This window comes from Mirounga leonina, unplaced genomic scaffold (assembly GCF_011800145.1).
Source record: "Mirounga leonina isolate KUSES-001 unplaced genomic scaffold, KU_Mleo_1.0 Mir_114, whole genome shotgun sequence".
NCBI classification, from domain to species: Eukaryota; Metazoa; Chordata; class Mammalia; order Carnivora; family Phocidae; genus Mirounga; species Mirounga leonina.
Window position 1 is genome coordinate 26,188,358 of NW_023270265.1, and position 23,244 is coordinate 26,211,601.

Consider the following 23,244-nt stretch of genomic DNA (forward strand, 5'->3'; position numbering starts at 1 on the left):
TGACTACAATGATACCCCATCATATGCAAGAGTTCACCTCCATATAAGGGCCAACCAATCACTGAGAGTATAGTTTTGCTATCTTTATCATATAACCCCAATCTAACCCATCTATCCCTGACTATGATCAAATAAAGAAACCTGCTGGCTTTGTTAATAAATATTAAACCCAGATCTTTCATAGTTGGCAGAGAGAAAGAGAGACTATAAAGTAATGGTGATAGAAATAGCCAGAGATGCCTAGAGGAAGGAGAGAATAGATATAGAAGCTTCTAGGTTCAACCACTTCTCTTCATGGGCACATTTCTCTCCCTTTCCATCCTTGGAAAATAGAGGCTTCGTTTTACGGAGGGAGCCTGCAGATTTCCTTATACTCTGCAAATTACCTGGCTGTGCTGGCAATATTGAGCACATTAGCCAGCTCTCAGGAGACCCAGAGCTCCCCCACCTCATTCTCCACCCATGATTTGAGACACCCATCTTAATCCTGAGTACAGACCATGGTGGGGGGCAAAACCTCACCCTCAGGTCCTTTATGTTTCCACCCCTCAAGTTCCCAATGCCCACCTCTCAGAGAGACCCTCACCAGAAGCACGAAGAAGACAAAGAAGACATAGGTGACAAAGTAGGCAGGTCCCAGGATGCGGTTGGCATTGTCAATAGCGTTGTAGTCAAAATCCCCAAGGATGATCCGGAACTGAGTGAAACTGAGAGACCAGGGTCTGGGCTTCACCCAGAGCCTAACCATAACCCTGACCCCTATTCACACCCCAACCCACTTTCCTAATTGCTGCTCTTTGGTGAACTCAGACCTCTCACTGCACTTCCAACCTGATAGAGAGTGAGGTACAGAGATACTTGAGCACACACACCAGAGATTCTGGAGATTCTCACACAGATGCTTTAAGCACAGACACACCTGCACACATACACCCAGCTTCCCCAAGGATACACACACCCACAGAGCTGGAGGGTGAGGGCCCAGGGAGGAGTGAAGGGGGCAGGACACACACATGCACTTGATGAAAGTGCTAAAGTTTTCCACTTGGGTTCCAAAAAGCAGGTAGCCAAGTTGGGCATAGGCGAAGAAAACGATGAAGAACATGATGGCGAAGCCCAGGATGTCCTTGGCACAGCGGGCCAGCGTGGAGGAGAGCTGAGTCATGGTTTTGTTGAAGCTGATGTACTTGAATATCTGGAAGTGCCATGTTGAACCAAGCAATGAGGGAAGAAAGAGAAAAGCTTTGAATAGTCCACTCCAGGGGCCTATGGAGGTCACCAGAGTTGCCAAACCAGACAAGGAAAATGAGACAAGTACTGAGGAAGGGAGAATGAGTGCCGTGAGGTGTTGCTGGGGATGAGGGGTCCCAACATACCTTGATCCAGGCAAAGAAGAGGTTCACAGCATTCATGTTGTTGTACTGTGTCTGCCAGAAGGCGAGGAACTCAAAGTCAGCATACATGTTTGGCTGCTGCAGGAGCTTCCCCATCAGCCGATTCACCTCAAGGGTTCGGAATATGTGGAAGCCCACGGCCACAATGGAGAGCTGTCATCACAGGGGTCAGAGGCATCAGAGAAGTCGGGATCTCAAGGGAAGTTCAATGATAAGGTCCTAGGGGAGAGCTGGGGTAGGTAAGTCAAGTGGGAAAAAAAATCCTCCCCTTCTGAGTTGTTGACTATTTCAGGTACAAATGAAACTGAATAGGATGATTGGGGGAACGTCTTAAATCCCAAGGAGAAGGCTTTGGAGCCTGTGGTACATATGTAGGTTGTAAAGGATCATGGAGAATTGGGGCCAAGTAATGTTATTTCTCCCACCACTTCCTGGCCTTGGTCAAGAAATTAATGTATCCTGTTAATAGGAAGAAGATGAAGATGAAGAGGCAGAATATTTTAATAGAAGAAAAGAGAGAAGGTAGGGGTTTCAAAGGGACAGGTCATTAAGGCAAAAGGCAGAAGAGAAAATAGACAGTACATAAAAAAAGGCAGCGCCTGGACCACAGGTCAGAGGGAGAAGGCATATGGGAGGCAGGGTTTTCCCAGGGGCTGAGCTAGGGGAACATAAGCCTCTGGCTTTAGGGAGCTTTCACACAGTGATTTGACCAGAAGTGATAAAGAGGACTTGACACTCCAAAAGGAAGAACTTGGAGTCCCTAACAGGGTAGATCCCCTTCCTCCTCCTACTATGTCCCAAGTATAAGATATCTGTCCCTCACCAAGATAACCACCAGGTCCAGAATGTTCCAGATGCTGCTGAGGTAACGAAGCCGGTGGATGTGGAGCTCCAGGATCTCCTCTACCACGTAGTAGAGGATGAAGATGCAGAAGATGATTTCACAGCCAATGATAAAGAAGTCCCAGTTGCTGACATAGCGGATCAGCTTGACCGTGCGGATTTGCCAGGATGGGATGGCACCTCCTGTAGCTGGAAACTCCACTACCAGTCTGTGGGAGGAGGGGGAGATAACTGGTGAGGCCTGGACTGGGATAGTTCTTCCCATCCCCTCTCCTCCACAACCCCACCATAGGGTACAAGTTTAAGGAAGGGTCTCAATCAGAGAAGGGAACCAGGAACCATGGATGGAGGGAAGATAAGGAAAGGCGACCCACCTCAAAACACAGAAAAGATTGATGTTGGCATTGTAGACTGAGAAGTCGATGAAGACCACTCGAGTGCCCCTGTCTAGCCATAGGCCCTCCTGAAGGTCCTGGAGTGCTTTTGCACTGGCCTGTCGAGATCCTGGAAGGTCCAGATAGTAGCCACCTCCACTGTAGCTTGTCAACTGACCCCAGTGAGAGGAGCCCCCCAGCTCATCCTGTGAATGGTATGTCCACCTGTCACAGAAGAAACCATCTGAGCAGAGAGGTCTGAGCCAGTCCAAAAGCTGATCTCCCAAGGCAATGGCAACACTTTATGATTGCCTGGGCTTTACAATTTCATATATATTATATATACATATCACATATAATATATATTTCACATGTATTATCTTGTTTGATACTAACAACTATGTGAGAAAGGAAGGTAAATATTATCCACATTTGAAGATGAGGAACCTAAGACTCAGAGATGTCTGAGATAATGCAGCTAGTTAGTGGCTGAACTGAAACTCAAATATAGATTTCCTGATTTCTCATGATGTTCCCCAAAACTAAGGATGGCAAACTCATGCTTCACTTTTGACCCCAGTCTGAGTAGTTCCCACTAGGGAAACACCTGGCTCACATAATCCAGAAAAGACACTTCCTGTTCTTGTGGTTGTGCAGCTGGCTGCTTCACCCCACCATTCTCTGTTCTGTCCACAGATTTCCTCCCTGGGCCCTCCCTTCCTTCCCCTTCTTTCATGTCCTATCCATCCTTTCCCCCCTTCTTTCCTAATTCTTCATCCATCCTCAACTCCTTGCTGCTTCCCCTATCAGGTCCAAGGGTCAGACTCTTCCAATTACGATTTGTGTAGCAACATCAGTGTTTCATCCATTCTCCATACACCTAAGAACATCTGGGCAAGAAAGGATGCTTTCTCTGGCAGGACTGCCTCCAGAGTAGGGCAAATGTGACTGCAATCTGTGTAGGGAAACGAGTCCAGAGGCTATGGCTCTGTTTGCTAATGTACCTTCTCTGTTCCTGAGTGATCCAAACCAAGACCTCCAAACAGTCAAAGATGGGACTCAGAGAGATGCTCCCCACCCTCCGCTCCCCTAAGGCTCTTTAAGACTAGTGGAAATGGTTCCCAAACCTCAGGATGGTGTGTCAGGCTTAGAGAAGCAAGCCCGGCAACATTGGTGGGGGGACTCACTCACGCTGTGCCATTGAGAGGCCCAAAGGGGAGCCGCTCTTCCTTGTCTGGAGAGTAGACATCGTAGCAGCTCAGAATGTCCTCGCGGAAGTCCTCATGCACCACACAGGAGTCATTGCGGACCCTCAGCTGCCGTAGCCTTGGAACCCCCAGCAACAGGTTCTCATAGTAGATGAAGGAGTGGGAGCCTTGGCCCAGGCTCTGGTTGTTGTACCATTTGGTCCAATACAAACTGTCCAGTAGTGGGCCCTGGGCAAACTAGACCACAAGCTGGGTTGAGCTTGACCCTGCCTCATCCTGACCTTTATTCTTGGAATGACTTTTGCTTTCACTCCTTGACCCCCCAGCTTGTCTCTAGTCTGCTTCTGTTGGACTCCAGCTGACCCATGAACCTTGACCAGTTCTTGACCTGATGTGGCCCTACTCTTTATTTAAAATGCATTTTGAATTTCAGCCTTACCTCTGACTCTCAGTACTAGTTTAACTCTGGCTTGACTCCCTGATCATCATCCCTTCACCTTCATCATCCCTCTCATCTACCTTCACCTAAACTCCAGTCTGACCCATTGATTCTTGCTTGACCCTTTGACTCAGCCTGGTCCCAGAATGATCTGGTCTCTGGATATGGCCTGGTCTACTGTCTGACACTCCTGAGCCCTGGCCTGTGGCTTTTTGCTTCAGGCCATTGAAAAGGAGAGGGGAGAGGTAGAGGGAATCTCATACTCACATCCCAGAAGTCCGCCATGCTACTGATGGCCTGGAAGGAGACTCCGGTGTCTGACGGGGTATGTAAGAAGAGCTCGGACATCACTTTTGTGTAATAATAGGCACTGGAGCTTGTCATTCCGTAGGTCACTAGAAACCAACCCAAGAGGCTGTGTCCTGCTCACTGTTTCCTATATCCATTCTCCAGAGGAGACAGGAAAGCCCATTTGCCCTGGGGCCAGAGATGCTACCTAGATGGGATCCCATTGGGCCTACACTCCCCTAGAGTTGTCTGGGGAGGCTAATAAGGCATTGGGGAAACCAGGGAATATCTTAGCCTACAAGGTCTCCTCTTCTCCTCTCAACTTACCTCAGAAAGACTGAACTCCACTCAGAAATTGTCTCTTGATATTGTCATTCTGAAAATTCACTTTTCTCTTCCTAAACCAGCTTAACTTCCTAGTTCTTATTCCCCAGAACCAAGATATTTCCACCTTCTGCATTCTTTCATTTGTCCTATATCTATGCCCTTGGGAAATACCTCCAAATTCTGGAATACTCCAAGGCCCTGGCCAAACACCTTACAGTGGAGATGGGGTCTCCTGGACCTGACACCTCTGGCCCCAGGGCATCCTGATGGGCACAGCTGTCTCCTGATGGAAGGACTCAGAGCATCCCCAGATCAAAAAAAGACCTGACCTTTGCCCTGAAGAACTCAATCTTCCTTAACCACCCTAACCCATACACCCAGTCTAAAGTCAGGCTGTTAGGGAAGCTATACGTTCTCTAGTTAAAAGGCAGTATTTGAAGAATATAAGCCATTTATTTTATAGATTGTCCCTCAATTTAGATTTGCCTGATATTTCCTTATGTTTAAATTCGGGTTATACATTAGGCAAAGAATACCCAAAAAGTGATGTGTCCATCTCAGAGCTTCCTATCAGGAGGCACACACTGCCTAATTGTATCATTACTGGTGATGTTAACTTTCATCCCGTGTTAAGGCAGCTGTCTTCCAGCCTTCTTCAATGTAAAATTATTTTTCTCTTTGTAATTAATATGTATTTTGTGGGGAAATACTTTGAAATTATGTAAACATCCTATTACTCAACAATCTTGCACCTACTAGTTTTAATATCCAATAATATCTAGTTTTAATGACTTTTACCTGATTATTACTACCATGGTTATCAAGTTGTGATTTTCTCATTCCATCATTCCTTCTGCATTTGTTAGTTAGCATTCTCCTTAGGAAGAACTTTTCCTTCTTCCTCATTTAGTTAGTCATTTATACATACCAGCATGAACTCATGGATTCTTGTTTTTTCTATAGTTTATAATTTGTTAGTATTATGATATTGTTACTTAATTTTTAGCCAAGTCATGCAAGATAAAGAAAGACTAAAGAATTGTTCTAGATTTAAAAAGACTTAAGAAACATAAAAATTAAATGTAATATGTGCATTTAGTTAGGATTAAATCCTGGACAATAGTTTTTTCCTTTTACTATGAAGTCTGTTAGTGGAATACTTGATGAAATTGTAATAAGGTCTGTTCATTAGATGATAGTACTAAATCAATGATAATTTCCTGACTTTAGTAAGAGAATTTCCTTATTTTTAGAGTTACATATTAAAGTATTTAGGAGCAACAGGGAATTATGTCTGCAATTTATTCTCAAATAGTGTGTGTGTGTAAAGAGAGAGAGAGAGATTGGGAAAGAGAACAATAAAAGAAATGCAAGCCTGGTAAAATATACATATTTGGGAAACTGGGGTGAAATATATATAAGAATTCTTTGTATTATTCTTGCAGCGTTTCTGCAAGTCTGGAATTACACCAAAAAAATTAAAGTAGGATTTGTCAGTCTCTTGTGAGCAATTCTCTTTAAGAATTTTCCTTTTTAGGGGTGCCTGGGTTGTTCAGTTGGTTAAGCGCCTGCCTTTGGCTCAGGTCATGATCCCAGGGTCCTGGGATGGAGTCCCACATCGGGCTCCCTGCTCAGTCGGGAGTCTGCTTCTCCCTCTCCCCCTGCCCTTGCTCTTTCTCTCTCTCTCTGTCTCTCTCTCTCTCACACACACACACTCTCTCTCTCTCTCTCACGTACGTGCACTCTAATAAATAAAATCATAAAAAAAAAAAAAAGAATTTTCCTTTTCAAATATTGGGTCACATTTGCTCCTACCACCCCTGGAGCTCATCCATAGAAAGAAGGACTGGTGAGTTGTCATAGATTAGGCATAAACAACATCACACTTTTCCAGGGGGAAATCAGCAAAGAAGGAAAGCATTATGATTTCACATTTCCCCACTCCACTCTATTAAGTTCAGGAAACAACTTTAATTCTCTCTGATTCAAATCTGTGATTACCTGCCCTTAGTATCTGGAGGACTCATACTCAATTTTTCCAGATCTAGAAAATGGATTGGAAGTCAAGCTTCTGTCTGCTGAGAACCCACCACAGAGTTATAAGGATGGTCAGTGTGCTGCATTTTTCCTAATGCCAAAGGATGATTAAATTGTTACAGCTTCTGGATGGCCACTAGGTGGTACCCCTTGCTGTACCTTTTTCTCCTCCAATTCTCCAGTTCTAAACTACTACTCAGAATTAACATGCTCTGAACTGGTTGTCAACGATTACGGAGGCATAACATCTTTGATTATTACCCAAGGTAGTAAAGACTATGTATTTTGAGGAAAATGATTTCACCTGGTCAAATGCCCACTGACACTCAGAAATTCAGTATTCTTTGTAACTTTTTAACTGAAGTACGTGCAAACAGAAAAGACCAAGAAACTATTTTAAAACTTTCTAAATTAAGGTTTGTGCCTTGTGTAGTACCTATTAAATACCTTCTCTCCACCCAGATACCTTCTATTCCTTGTTAATTCTTATTTCAGCAAATTTTGTACTTTGTCTCAGGAGATGAGGTATCCACCCCCCCCACCTCTATGAAATTCAAATTACTACTTCTCATACCCCAAATCGATACTTGGTAGAGCATATTATCAGTCTACCAACCTGATTATTCTAAAGACACATTTTATATTCATTAAGCAAACATTACTCAAAGTCTAACGTGTGAAACGCCTTGCTGGGTCATTGGTTTCTATCCTTAAAAATGTCTATTGAGAGGGCGCCTGGGTGGCTCAGTTGGTTAAGCGACTGCCTTCGGCTCAGGTCATGATCCTGGAGTCCCGGGATCGAGTCCCGCATCGGGCTCCCTGCTCGGCAGGGAGTCTGCTTCGCCCTCTGACCCTCCTCCCTCTCATGCTCTCTGTCTCTCATTCTCTCTCTTGCAAATAAATAAATAAAATCTTTAAAAAAAAAAATGTCTATTGAGAAACATGTCCCAGAATTAACTTTTTCTTTAGTACATCTTTAACATTTAAAATTGAATTATACAGAATAGAAGCTTTTAATAGTATGCTGACCTCCCCTGCTCATGTATGCACTCAGAATGAATTTATTGTTGTAGGATGAGCATGAGCTTTGGAGCCAGACTGACCTAGGTTCAAATCCTAGTTCTGTCACTTACAGTACAGACTTGGACTCTGAGTCTCAGATTCCTCATCACTAAATGGGGGAATACAATATCTTTCTTGTAATATTATGAAGATGAAAGATGATGTCTTTAGAATGCATTGAACCCAGTGGGTGCTTAACAACTAGTTCTAGTCACCCTATTATATGCTCCTCAGGGGACAAGGACATGTTTCATTCAATTAGCCAAGTGCCCAGTCTTTAATAGTTTCTCAGTAAGTGTTTGTTGGGCTGAACCAAAAGTGGTGGAAAAAACACAAAAAGAGTAGAATGAAATAAATGAATAATTTTCAAAAATAAAGTATTATGACTCCATATTTGACACATAGCAGCGAAGTCATCAAAATAGTCAAGGCTAATTCCTATTTAATAGATGTTGGAAGGAGGCTGGAATGTTCCTCAGTGCAAAGAGAGCAATAAATTCATAGTCTTGGGTAAGAGAAACAAAGCCGGTTCTTAGCTGGCCTAGGGAGCAAGTACAGTTGGCCAGGAATCCTTACACAATGTGATGGTAGAAGTGTTGATGGCACAGCTCAATCCTCCTAATGTGAGCCATCCAGAGTATCAGTTGAGTATCAAGCCTAGAGAGTACTGCAATCTGAACCCAAAAGCAGGGCAGAGGAAACCCAGGATTGCGAGATGGAGTGATGATTTCAGCTCCTATGTCTCATATGTCCCCATCATCATATGATATGGTGACTGCAACATGCATCAGAATTACTTGGAAGGCTTACTAAAACACAGACTGCTAAGGATGGGGCTCAATAATTTTCATTTCCAATACATTCCCATGTAATGTTTATGCTACTGGTTCTGGGACCACACTAGAAACACCGCCTTGACCTGTTGCTACATAATCCCACTTGTCTTTGATAGAGTTGTCAGGAAGGCAGGGTGTTTCCCAGTGCCCGTTTCCATGATTCGCACGACTGGGAGTGAGGAAGAAGAAATAACATCTTTCCCAAGAGGCTGTCAGAACCTTCCTTCTGCGATAGGGAGGGATAGGAAAGCTTTTACAAACTACATAGACCTCTTAGAACACCCCCTCCTCCCTCCAAGGGAAAAATCACTGAATCTATTGCCCTATGGAGCCACAGGCAGTCATGGGAGTGGACCACATCCCTCTAGCATATTGTAGGAGAAGAAGATTGAAAACAACTTGTTGATCTTTCCCGCTGTCTCCTTTCCCCCACTCCACCCCATTAATTTCCATTCAGGTAAATCATTTGACTTTACCATGAAGAACCAGCTTGTCCAAGTGGAACACCCGGTTCAGAGATTTCTGAATCTGACAGGGACTCAGCGTATCCATTCTACCATCATCCTTCTCCATATCAGGAGAAAGAATAGACCAGACTAGCCATTTATTACCTCAGAACATCTATTATATGCCCTATGCTAAGTGCTTCACATGCTTCTTTCATTTAACCTGACAACAGCACTATATATATATTAGGTGCTATTATTATCATCCCTGTTTTCCAGTCTCAAACAGCTGAAGTAACTTCCCCAAGGAGCCAGGATTCAAATGCAAATCTATCTGCTCCCACAGTAAACTCATTCTGTTCTGCTCCTAGGACTGAGCTATAGCCAAGGAGTAGAAGTTATAGGAGGAACCATGTAAACTCCATCAAAGGCAGAACTTCCTGACCCCTAGTGCTTTCAGATTATGAAATGGACCACTTCACAAACATCCATTTCCTCTCAGCAATCCTGCCTGCTGAGGATCACATGGAGGGGGCTCCTGCAAGGGGCCTCCCTGGTTCTTTCCTTTAAGGTCCAGTGAAGGAGTGGAATTGTTCCATTTCAAAAAGCAACACTAGACCAGGGAATGGGTGGGAACTGGAAGGAATCAGAATTTGAGTCAGTATATGGAATGTCCATATGTCAGTACATTACTACCTTTTTAATATAGTGAGGGCCTCATTGCAGGAAGTTTTCAGACACTGGACAATGACTGCATGAGAATGCTATCAAGAAGATCGGAGACCAGGTGTTGGTCTCACCATCCAGCACAGAGTATCTGCTTTTTTTTCTCTTGGACACAAATTAAGTTCTCTTGCATACACTATGTCATGCCTTTTAACCTTAGCCTCAGATTGAATTCACAGCTGCTGAATATTAACAATAACTGACATCACTGACACATATTGTGCACTGGGCTTTGCCACATTGTCTCCAATAAGCCCATAAAAACCTCATAAAGTAGGAACTACCATTGCATTTTATTAAATAACTTGTCCAAAGAGCATATAGCAAGTAAATAGAACTTGGATTCAAACTCAGGTCTGCCTTACTCCAAAGACCATGAATTTAGCCACTATACATTACACGACCATATCCTCTACCACTCAAATCCTTCTGATTAGGGACTCTGACTCTCTTCCGAAAATCAAGCCAAATGTTTGGTATTACACAAGTTTATAAGGCACCCTTATAAGAAAACTCTATTTGGAGAGTCTAATATCTGAGTTAGGAGGTGAATTGTAAAAAAGTACTTGGTAAACTCAAACATCACCATCATAAAGGAAGCACCAAATTCCTTCATTCTGGTATAAACAGATAATTGTATAAATCTGTATCAAGAGTCATACTCTGACATAGCTGAGTCCCAGAGGAGGAAAAACTCACATGCCCAAAAATGTGACCTGGGTTGTTCATACTATCAAAAGATTGTAAACAACCTAAATGTCCTACAAAGAGGCAATATTGAAGGAAAGTATGATATCATTGAGCCACTTAATGGAGTATTATACAGCCATTGAAATGGTAGTAAACACAGAATGCAAAATTGTTTGTGCTGTTGTGACAAATATTTTACAAAAATACTAGGTATGTAAAAACTTGAAGGAAAAATGGACTTTTTGACAAATGAGTAGTATAATAGGTGGGTTTTATTTCTCTTCATTCTCATGGAGTTCAAGTAATGCTATCATAATAATACAATATAAAAATAATAAAATTATCCTTAAAAATCTGTCCACCTCTTTGTTTCCAAGTTACAGGCTGAAATTTCTAGGTGCCGGATGCTGTATTGGATTTTGTGACTGCTTCCTTAAGATCCTCTCCTGGTTAATACCATGATTTTATTTGAGATATCACACCTCTGTGGGTCATCTCACATATGTGGCTAGAAGCTGAATTCAACCCTGGCTCTAGGATTTGGAAGGGACGCTTAGGCCCAGATTAATCCACAAATGTCCCTCCCACGACGCCATTACAGCTTCAGGGATGAGCATGTAACCCATTTCAGACCAAAGGGTCATGAAGAGAGAGTTCTGGAACCTTTTAGGACCTTCTCTCTCATAGTAGATATGAATGAGAAAGCCCCAGAGGATTCAGCCCCAAGATGAAACTGATCACACAACTGGCAGAACTGAATAACACAAACAGACCGGGCTTTGATGATATCATTAAGCCATGGATGGATCATCCCTGAACTCTGCCCTCCTTTGGACTTTCATTATCTAGACAATAAATCCCATATGGGCTAAGCCAGTGTTCACTGCATTTTACTTCATTGTAACATGGTCCTTACCTATGTGAAAACCATGACGTTTTCAAAGAGATTGCATTATTCCTGAGGAAAATGGAGCTAGAAAAGCTTCTGCTACTGTTTGAACATCTCTGGAGTGCAGTCGATGACTTTAGCATATTTGTGCTGAAGTCCACATTAATTAAAATACATTATTACCTTATATTAAAGGGGGCCTGCTGACCAAATCAACTGATGATGATATTCTAGGAACATACCTACCATTAATTCCTCAAGGCTCTCCAAGCTTTATTTCTGGGTAAATCCAGGTCTCTAGAATACAATAAAAATTTACACACACACACACACATATGTGTATGTGTGTTTATAAACACTTATAAATGTATATATATGCATATACACATATATATGCAAATATGTATATCTGTATGTAAAGTATACATATATAACCCTACTCTTTTTTTTTTTAAAGATTTTATTTATTTATTTGAGAGAGAGAATGAGAGAGAGAGAGCACACGAGAGGGGGGAGGGTCAGAGGGAGAAGCAGACTCTCCGCTGAGCAGGGAGCCCAATGCGGGACTCAATCCCGGGACTCCAGGATCATGACCTGAGCTGAAGGCAGTCGCTTAACCAACTGAGCCACCCAGGCGCCCCAGTATATATCCCTACTCTTAAAAATGCTTTAAGAATGAGGATTTAATATGGATTTTTAAAGGAGGCAGATATAAAACACAGTCAAAAGAGAAGTAGCCTCAGTCTTGAATATTGCTTTTATCCATTATGATATTCCATGACTCATATAAAATCCAACAAAGCCAGCTCTTCCCAGAGCTAGGGTCTCCTCATTGACTGGTGTGCTTTCTCTTCGTCACCAGTGAGAACTGTTCGACCTATTTATGTTTTCTTCTTGCTTTTGGTTGCCAGGAACCTCAGGCTTTGTTCTTATTTGCTGTACTTTGTTGATCTTAGGTTTTCCGGTACAAGGTATCTTCCTCCCCTACCTTTTCCCACTTTTTTTGCTAACTCTTTTTATTATAGTTCTAATGGGCTATATTTTATTGTGTCTGTGCTTTGTAATGTAAGCTGGCTTAGGTCGCTTTTAGACACAGGTGGGGCATAAATATATAATATATATAAATATATATATTAATATTATTATTAAAGAAGTATGACTGTAATAATCATTATTAATCATCATGAGCTTGGATAATAACTTGATTTTATCCATTCCAATGTTTATAGTAGAGACTGAATATTACTGTCCTCTCTTTTGAACTGTTGAAAGACCTTCCCAGCTCAGAGCAATAGCAAGAAGTCAGCAATTGCTTTCTGTGCCTACTTTCCCAGGTGATTGCCATGTAGGCCGTCATATGCTACTGAGCTCCTTTCTTGTTCCTAATTACCATGTGATGGAATTTAGCTATCATTTTCCAACAGCAGTCTCCTTGGGCAGGAGGGTATCAACTAATTGACAAAGAAACTTGAAGGGCTGGGGTGCTTCTGCTAGCAAGTGTATAATTATAATTCCTTTATATGTTTATACTACTGCTCTTTTGGAAACTCTGTGCCTTCAAGTTTTTGAAACTCAAAAGACAAATACTCCTTCCTAAGCTGAATAGCTGTGAGGAAACGTATGGAAGATGCTTCTCTAGAAATCTGGAGGTCTCTTCCCTCTACCCCCAAAACCAGCCCTGACAGTCATTGTGTGGCTAGAACTCCCACTGTTCCATCCATCTTCCAGTTGTTGAAGAATTGGAAGTTCCTCGGGCTTTACCTATTTTATAAATTTACCCTGTGGCTACTCTGATGGCCTCTTCCTGAGTCCCTCTTATCACCTGGATTGCTGAGAAGCTCTCTGAAACATCTCTCTACCTATTTCTTAGAGACATAAGAGCTGGAGCTGGAGCATGAGGTGGAAGCCATATGTTGAGAATGACAACACAAAGAGGTAGAAGCAGTCTGGGCCCCATCTTAGTCCAGGGCTTCAGCACGCTCAGCACGGAGCCTGACCTGGGGCTCAATCTCATGACCCTGAGATCATGCCCTGAGCTGATATCAAAGAATCAGACGCTTAACTGACTGAGCCACCCACGTGCCCCCAGTCCAGGGCTTCTTACACAATTTAGATTATTATGTGAGAGAGAAATAAACTTCTATTCTATTTAAGCACTGTTACTACAGCTAAATCAATATCCCAACGGAAGCATTTCATATGATTACATCCATGTCAGATGGATATTTTGGAAAAGGAATTTTTCTAGGAAAATTAGGGAAAAAGTCAAATGTTCTGTTAAGAAAAAGTCAAATCTAATCACAGATCTCTTGGTTAAAACCATTTACTGAGTTTACAAAACCCTTTATCCTTTGCTTAGTAGGAAGTTCCCTATTAAGAAATCCTCTTAGGGTGCCTGGGTGGCTCAGATGGTTAAGCGTCTGCCTTCGGCTCAGGTCATGATCTCAGGGTCCTGGGATCGAGTCCCGCATCGGGTTCCCTGCTCAGTGCAGAGCCTGCTTCTCCCTCTCCCTCTGCCACTCCCTCTGCTTGTGCTCTTCTGTCTATCTTTCTGTCGAATAAATAAATAAAATCTTAAAAAAAAAAAAAGAAATCCTCTTATTGCTGCTATTCTCCTTCTTGGGCAATTCCTTCTTCCACTCACATATTCTAATTAATGCTATTAGGTCAGGTCATTTAAAATTGGATTCCAAATGCCTCATGTTTCTTAAGATGGAAAGTAGGCAGAAGAAAATTGCAACTTAGAAATGAGGGAAGGGTTAAATCCTCAGAGCATTCACTAGAGGATTATAAAACCAGTGCATTTCACTAAAATCCAAATATATTTATATGTGCCCAGAAAATGGCTGAAATGATATATACCAAACTCTTAATAGTTAATAATAGTGGCCTTTAACATTTTCCATATTATTTGACTCTTTTTTTTTTTTTAAACAAGAACTATATTAGTTAAACTTTTAATAAAGATATTCCCATGGTTTGGGGGTGGGGGAAGGGGTAGAATTCTTTTGTAATGAAATGAGGAGAAACACTGCTTTATATTTTCCTTTCATACTTGCCCTTCCGAACTCTGACTCTGGCAAAGCTCTTGCATATTCATAGCCTGAGGCCTTAGTTGGCTCTTGGCTCCCACGCCTGCCTTCTCCAGGCTGAGAGCCAATAATGTTAAAACAAAGCAAAACAAAAAACACAAGCAAATGACAATGATTTTGGTCTCCTCAGACTTGAATGGTTGCCTGCTTCTGAGACCCACAAGAGTTCCCAGGTCTCTCTGAACATTTTGTCCTCCGACATCTTGCCATCATCCTGGAGCAACCCCACCCCCACCCCACCCCCAGTGTCCTTAGCACTGCAGGTCACTATGGGTTTAAGGCCGCCATTGGCTTCCACTGCTCCTTGAAGGCAGGTGTGTCTCCTGTATTTCAAAGCCTTTAACAGTTAGGAGGGTCTGCCCCATAATAGGACTTTGTAAAATATGAATGAATGAATGTGTGAATAGCCAGGGTCTTGTCCTTAGTTTGAACCTTTTGCTAATGAGCTCTTAACATTTCATTTGTTGAGCACTCCATGCTGTGAAATAATCTGATTTGACCAGCTCAAATTCATTCTCCAAACCAGTGGTTGTCAAACATTTCGTTCTCAGAACCACTTTGTAACTCTTAAAAATTATTAGGAACTCCAAAAAGTTTTTATTTGGGTTATAGCTAACTTTATAGAAATTACTTTATAGAAATTAAAACTGAGGAAAAATTTAGACATTTGTAATAATGATTCATTTTAAAATAATGATAACAAACCCCATATACGTAAACATGAACAACATATTATTATGAAAAACAACTATTTTCTTTTTTTTTTTTAAAGATTTTATTTATTTATTTGAGAGAGAGAGAGAATGAGAGACAGAGAGCATGAGAGGGAGGAGGGTCAGAGAGAGAAGCAGACTCCCTGCTGAGCAGGGAGCCCGATGAGGGACTCGATCCTGGGACTCCAGGATCATGACCTGAGCCGAAGGCAGTCGCTTAACCAACTGAGCCACCCAGGCGCCCGAAAAACAACTATTTTCTAAAACAAAACAAATAAATTCAGTGAGAAAAATGGGATCATTTAATATTTTTGCAAGCCTGTTTAACACCTGGGTTTAAAGAAGATTGCTGGATTCTCATATCTGCTTCAGAATTCAATCTGCTGCTATAGGTTGTTTTGGTTGAAGTATGTGAAGAAAATAGAACCTCCCACAAAGATGTAATTTGGTGAGGGAAAGGGTCTCAGGAAGCCCCAGGGGTCCTTGGAGTAAACCTTTGAGAACATTGCCCTTTGCCTTCTATCTGTGACTAGAACTTCCACACAGCCTTAATGATCTGCCTCAACTTAAAATCCTAGATTTATTGCTGCCTCCACCTAATAGCATAAAGAGATCATTATCCATATTACTATAATCCCTTATGTGGGTCCCATGTTCCATAGTTTTCATAGTGTTTTCCCATGCAATGTCTCCCGGTAACTTACCAGGTATGGTCTGACCTTGCCAATGAGCAGTTTTTCTAATGTTAAATGTCACAATTCAATCAAGTAAGTTTTAAAGATCCTAATTAGCTTTATTAGTTAAACCGTGAATCAGGCAGCATCCCATCTAGCAAGTAGAGGAGAGCCCCAAAGGGCTACAGAAAAGGAAAGGTTTTTAAAGGTACAGAGTGGAAAAAAGGAAATTATTAGCAAAGAAGCCATTGTTTTTGGCAAGGTAGCCCTTCTGTGGGGAATGGAAGGGTTCTATCTGTAAATTTCCTAGTGCTGGCCAAGAAATTTCCATGTTGACTGGTTAAAGGTTACATTTTTGGGGGGTTGAAACTGCAGTTAGGTTAGGTATTAAGTCTTGATTTACTGACATGGGGCCTCAACCTAAGTGACACCATTTGGGACCTGTGGTTTTATTTTTAACACTATGAATCATGAAATTCAAATTTATATGATCTGCTCAGGGCCATTCAGCTGGGAAGAGACAGAGTCAACACTCAGACTCATGCTTTATGAATGCAAACTACATGTTCATTCTCCGACTCCTTATACCAGCAGAGCCCCAGACTGATCTCATCTACAAAAATGTAGAATATCTAGATTTTATCAGCCACTGCTGCCTGCTCTCCTATACTTGATCAAAGCATAGTTATAGGTAAAAATTCTTTCCCTGATTCCAAGAACTGGCATTTAAATGTACTACAGTAGAGCGCCTGGGTGGCTCAGTCGGTTAAGTGTCTGCCTTCAGCTCAGGTCATGATCCCGGGGTCCTGGGATGGAGCCCCGCCTTGGGATCCCTGCTCAGCAGGGAGCCTGCTTCTCCCTCTCTCTCTGCCCCTCCCCCCTGCTCATGCTCTCTCTCTCTCTCTAATAAATAAATAGAATCTTAAAAAAAAAAAAGAAAGTTACTATGATGAGAAAAACAATTTTAGTTTAAAAAAAAAAAAAGTACTACAGTATTCCTAGAGACCAGTGACAGCCTCACATCAGGGAAAACTACATGACAGGTTGTTACCTAGCATTGAACAACAGGATATGTCCAGGCTCACCAATCTCATAACAGTGATCCAGGCCCTCAGAATTCTGGGGCACCAGGGAATTCTGCTACAGCAAATTTAGGCCAAAGCCTAAATAATCCCTATTATCTAGGTTGAGTTGACTCAGATGACCTCACCCTAGTACTAGAAGGACTTTGGTAATTCTCTGTGTCTGGATAGGCCATGGGTAACTGAGCATGCTAGGAAAAGCATGAAATCATGATCCCATGGCCAGTCTTGATCCCTGGCAACTGCTTCTAGAGGGCCTAGTCTTTCTGATCCTTGATAAGCATTATCCTGATGCTTTCTCAGATCTCAAGGTTCCAGTGGGTTAAACTTTACATTTCAATATTTTCCTAATTTATACCTTGACGTGGAATGACAACTGATATTTTTTGAAAGCCCACCATATGCCAGGCACTGTACTATTTGTACTTACTTATTTTCCACCAATCTCACAAAGGCAGTCATTACCATCATTAGATATATAAGGAAAACGGGGCTTCCAGAGATTTAAGTATCTTGACCTAGCTTGCCAAAGGCAATGGCTAATAACTGGTTGCACCATCATTTGAACCATGTTGTCTTATTCCAGGTCCCATGCTCTCTCCATCACCATTGCACCTTCACTAATGTCATGGTTCTTTGTGACCAGTTATCTTCTGTCATCATTACAGTCACATAGGGTATAGGAGCTCACCCACAGACATTTTCTGAACCTCCAACATATTTCTGTTCCTTTCCTTGTCAATTCTAGGAATGCTTAGTCAAGAAAGACATCTTCTATGGAGGTTCCTCAAAAAATTAAAATAGAATTACCATATGAACCGGCAATTCCCACTCCTGGATATTTATCTGAAGAAAATGATATCACTATCTCAAAAAACATATCTGCACCCCTATGTTCATTGCAGCATTATTTACAATAGCCAAGACATGGAAACAATCTGAGTGTCCATTGACAAACAAATGGATAAAGAAAATGTGGTACATATATATGATGGAATATTATTCATCCACCAATAAAGGAAAGGCTGCTATTTACAACAACATGGATGGACATTAAGGACATTATGCTAAGTGAAATAAGTCAGACAGAGAAAGACAAATATAGGATGTCACATATATGTGGAATCTAAAACAAAAACAAAACCCATCAAACTCATAGATACAGAGAACAGATTGGTAGTTGCCAGACATAGGGGTGTGTGTGGGGGGGGGTGTGAAATTGGTGAAGGTGGTCAAAAGGTACAAAATTCCAATTATAAGATAAACAAATCCAGCATGGTGATGTAGTGTACAGCATGGTAACTACAGTTAACAATGCTGTATTGTATATTTGAAGGTTGCTAAGAGACTAAATCTTAAAAATTCTCATCACAAGAAAAATTAGTAACTACGTGTAGTGAGGAATGTTAACTAATTGTGATCATTTCCCAGTATATACATATATCAAATCATTATGTTTTACACCTAAAACGAATACAGTGTTGTAGGTCAATTATATCTCATAAAGAAAAAAAGAAAGACATCTTTTTCCTAGCCTCCAAACTTACTTCAACCTCTCCTATTAATATAAGATCCCACCAATCTATGGACAGAACCTTGACATCCACTCAAAAGAGGCAGAGTGAATAGAGGTAGGCATTTCCTTACAACCAGTGATGAATAAAGAACATTCAGTGACACAAGTCACCAAAGGCTGAGGGTCTGTGCCCTCCTCCCCAACTGCATGGTGACCAGACCCAGCCTTGTCCTGTCTCAGAACTGCTCCTAAACAGGGCCAGTCCCAGGTGCACCTTTGAGATAACAATACTGTCTCCTAAAACAAACAGCCATTGTTTCCACACAAAGACCTTCAATGTTTCCTCCATCAACAAAAGGCTACAGCCATCCTGCCAAGACGACATAGAGCTGGAAGCCCTTTCCTAAATATCATGATGGTGGGAGAGAAGGAGTGGAGGCAGGAAGATCATTCTCCAGTGCTTTCTATGTGGAGGAATAGGACCAACTCCACCCATCAGGGACCATTCTGAATTACTGATCATTCCTGGACTATTCATAATGACAATAATAACGGCTTCCTAGGGCGCCTGGGTGGCTCAGTTGGTTAAGCGACTGCCTTCGGCTCAGTTGGTTAAGCGACTGCCTTCGGCTCAGGTCATGATCCTGGAGTCCCAGGATCGAGTCCCGCATCGGGCTCCCTGCTCGGCAGGGAGTCTGCTTCTCCCTCTGACCCTCCCCCCTCTCATGCTCTCTCTATCTCATTCTCTCTCAAATGAATAAATAAAACTTAAAAAAAAAAATAAAAAAAGATAACGGCTTCCTAATCTGTGAAATGGAAATAATATCTATCCCTTACAGGACTGCTGTCAGGATCAAATGAGATAATAGGTATACAAGCTCTTTGTAAGATTTAAAAGCCTACCCAACTGATATGGTTATTGTGGGAAGATAGATGGTTCACCCGCATTGCCTGCATAAAAAAGATAGCTCTATTTCAGCTGATGAAAGTCCAAATAGCTCTGGTATCTAGCTCCATCCAGGTCCTTGAATAAAGCATAAGGGAGAAGAAATGTGGTCAGTATGGCTTACCACTATAGTTTATGAGGGCCCATCCCAAGCCAAAGTTAGGCTAGTATTTCCTAGCTCCAGGAACCCAAATCCTGGAAATGGGTTCCCTGGTGTTTGGTCCCTCGCCTAGGGTTTTAATACTCCAAACTTTACTCCCCACCCCCTTCCTTATCCCTCTTAAAACATACCTTCCTTAAGCAATTTACACAAAAGTAGATTTACATAATAAATTAAAGCATGGGAAAACTATCCACCCTCACTGGTGATTAAAGACAAATTAAGGTTTTATGCCTACTTAATAATAAAAATTAAAAATGAGACTATCCAATGTTGGTGAGACTGTGACAAAATTGGTTTGATCTCAGAGTACTAGCAGCATAATAAATTTGTATGATCCCCTACAAAGGCAAAATGACAACACATAAGCAAGTACTAAGAAGGTATTCCTTTTTTTTTTTTTTAAGATTTTATTTATTTTATTTGAGAGAGAGAGAGAAAGCACGTACAGAGGGAGAGGGAGAGGGAGAAGCAGACTCCCCACTGAGCAGAGAGCCCGATGCGGGGCTCGATCCCAGGACCCTGAGATCATGACCTGAGCCGAAGGCAGACGCTTAACCAACTGAGCCACCCAGGGACCCCTAAGAAGGTATTCCTATCTTTTGTCCTAGCATCTCCCTCCCTGGAAATTCCCAAGGAAATACTTCAACAGAAATGGCAAAAAGTAGCAAGTATAGATATATTTACCTGCGGTTGGCAAATATTGAAATAACGAGAGAATGTTTTAGTTAATTATGATGTGACTGTAGTCATTAAGATGAAAATATAAAAATGACTTACAAACATGAGGAAATACTTAAGATATAATTGTAAGTGAAAGGGAACCATATAAGGGGCGCCTGGGTGGCTTATTTGGTTAAGTGGCTGCCTTCAGCTCAGGTCCTGAGCAGGCTCCCTCCCTGCTCTGTAGGGGAGTCTGCTTCTGCCCCTCCCTCCCTGCTCATGCTCTCTCACTCTCTCTCTGAAATAAATAGATAAAATCTTAAAAAAAAAAAAAAAAAAGAAAGGAAGAAAATATAAGGGCTGGTTCAGTGACGATATCTTTGGTGTGGTGGTGGTAAATTATAGGTGAATTATATTTCAAAATGTTCTTTAATGTTTTTAAATCATTTAAAAAATACAGCAATAAAAAGAAAAAAGTACTGAGCCAGTAGAATTCAAAGTTATGCTTCTACTAAGGTAGGACATGTAGTCATCCTTGCTAAGATGTTAACAGGTGTTAATAAATTAATGTGTAACACATTTGCATGCAGAGAGGCTGTAGTAGACTCTAGTTAAAAGCCTCAAAAATTGAGTCAGGTCAATAGTCACTGCATTGGATTCCTGCTTCTGCTACTCACTTGCTGTGTGGCCTTGGGCAAGCTATTTGACATATCTAAACCTTTCCTGATTTATAAAATGGAAGTGGTAACAGAACCAATACCCTAGAATCATTGTGCGTAGTCAATAAGATAAGGTACATGGTGTAATGCTTTTATTCAATAAAAGGTTGGTGTGCATGCTGTTAATAACAATGATGATAGTGGTGGTTATAGTGATTTACTGAGGTCTTCCAGAGAAAATGCCTTAACTTAAATGATGCTGTTCAAATGATATTATCCCTTTTTGTGAAGCCAACTACAAACCAAATAGATCTTACTTTTTAGAGCAGTTTTAGGTTCAAAGCAAAATTGAATGGAAGGTATAGAGATTTCCCATATACCCTTGCCTCTGCGTATGGACAGCCTTCCCTCTATCAAAATCCCCCACCAGAGTGGCCCATTTACTACAATCAATGAACCTGCATTGACACATTATTATTCAAAGTCCATACTTTACATTAGGTGTTGTACATTATATGGGTTTGGACAAATGTATAATGACATGTATCTACCATAATATTGTCATATAGAGTAGTTCCGCTGTCTTAAAAATTCTCTGCACACCACCTACTCATCTCCCTCTCCTCCCAGATCCCTGGCAACCACTGATCCTTTTACTACCTTCATAATTTTGCCTTTCTCAAAATGTCATACAGTAAAAATCATACAATATGTAGCCCTTTCAGATTTGCTTCTTTCTTGAAAGGTAATTTTTATAACCAGTCTAGAGGACCAAGTAAGTATTTTGAAATTCCACTAGAGAATGCAAAGATGATTACTATCAGTGATTGTGTAAGATTATTTATATGTTATCTCCATAAGATAAGTATTATTCTCTTTGTTCTACCAAAAGGAAGTACCCAAAGTCACAAGACCAATAAGTGGCAGAGGTATTTGAATCCAGTTTGTCTGACTCCAATGTTTATATCTTTCCATTATGCTGCAGTGTTTACCCTAATACCAAATATGGGTCCTAGAGCATCTGAACCCAGTCACAGGAACTGACAGGGAAAAGCACACTGATAAAGATGCGTATCCAAATACATGTCATTGAAGCTCTTAGAAGACAGCCTCCTGATGGAATAACACAACAGCCATTGTATTTTGTGTCAGATTTTATGGCTAGGACTTGCATCCTTATCATTAGGCAGGAGAGCTTAGCACACAGGCTAGCAAAATTACAAGGGTTTAGTTCAATGTTTCTTAACCTTTTTTGGCATTATCCCTCAACTCAGGGGCATCTTTAGACATTTTCTTCCCAATCACCCCTCACCCCAGTTAAATTTTAATAGCACATAAATACTACATTTGTTTATGTACTGTGGCCTTTTCCGGGGCCAAAAACTTTTGCAATGTCTAAGTTGGCTTTTTTCTTTTTTCTTCTTTCTTTGCCCTCCAAGAAACTATTTCTACTCCCTTGGGGGTATATGATCCCCACTGAGAATATGTAGTCTAGTTGCAGATGGTCAGAGCTCAGGGAGGCTGACAGGGAGCTGAGATGCCAGGGAGGTTGAGGTCAGAACCTTGGAGAGTGCCAAAGTAGCCCTACTGAGACCATGTCCAAGGCTCAAGATTGCCTCTAGTTTTGCCTGAAAGAAGAAAGAGGCCTGGGAGAGGATGGGGGGTAGGAAGCTAGTAACAGTACTCTTTTACTACATGTCTGAAGCATCAAAACGTAAAGGCCCTCAGAGCCCTAGGCACATGCTGTTCTCCCTTCCCAGGAACTTTCCTTCTTTTCACCTTCCTTTCAAGGAGCTAAATCCTCCTCATCTTTCAGCTTCTGGTTCAGATATCACTTCCTCTGCTGTTATCATAGATTTCCCAAATCTGAATACAACTGAATTGCATCACAGAACTCTGTACTGGCCATATGACCATGGAGTATTTTGTCCAGCATCATATAGGGAGGCCCATCATATAGGGAGGGCATCAGGTCTGGAGACCAGGGTGGTGACCATTATGGAATATTTTTTACCATATGCCTATTTATTTACTGGTACTAGTTACTCTTTACTGGGGTAATGACTTCATGAATATTATCTCATGTGAACCTCATATAATCCTATTGGATTGGATAGGTATGGACTAGGAAACTGAAACTCAGAGAAATTAAGCAACTTGCTCAAGTTTCCTCAGCTGGT

General features: G+C 41.6%; 1 protein-coding gene across 4 annotated transcripts in view; it reads right to left on the minus strand.

Annotated features, from left to right (window-relative positions):
- The window catches only part of PKD2L1 (polycystin 2 like 1, transient receptor potential cation channel), an 89,413-nt gene that overhangs the window by 4,512 nt on the left and 61,657 nt on the right, over positions 1-23,244 (minus strand). For all 4 annotated transcript variants that reach the window (XM_035027251.1, XM_035027262.1, XM_035027272.1 and 1 more), the window contains 7 exons: positions 4,526-4,653; positions 3,803-4,056; positions 2,612-2,836; positions 2,218-2,446; positions 1,377-1,547; positions 1,014-1,195; positions 587-707 (listed from right to left, as the gene is read on the minus strand). In XM_035027251.1, the coding sequence (XP_034883142.1) occupies positions 587-707; positions 1,014-1,195; positions 1,377-1,547; positions 2,218-2,446; positions 2,612-2,836; positions 3,803-4,056; positions 4,526-4,653 (1,310 nt within the window). The remainder of the gene's footprint in view (positions 1-586; positions 708-1,013; positions 1,196-1,376; positions 1,548-2,217; positions 2,447-2,611; positions 2,837-3,802; positions 4,057-4,525; positions 4,654-23,244) is intronic.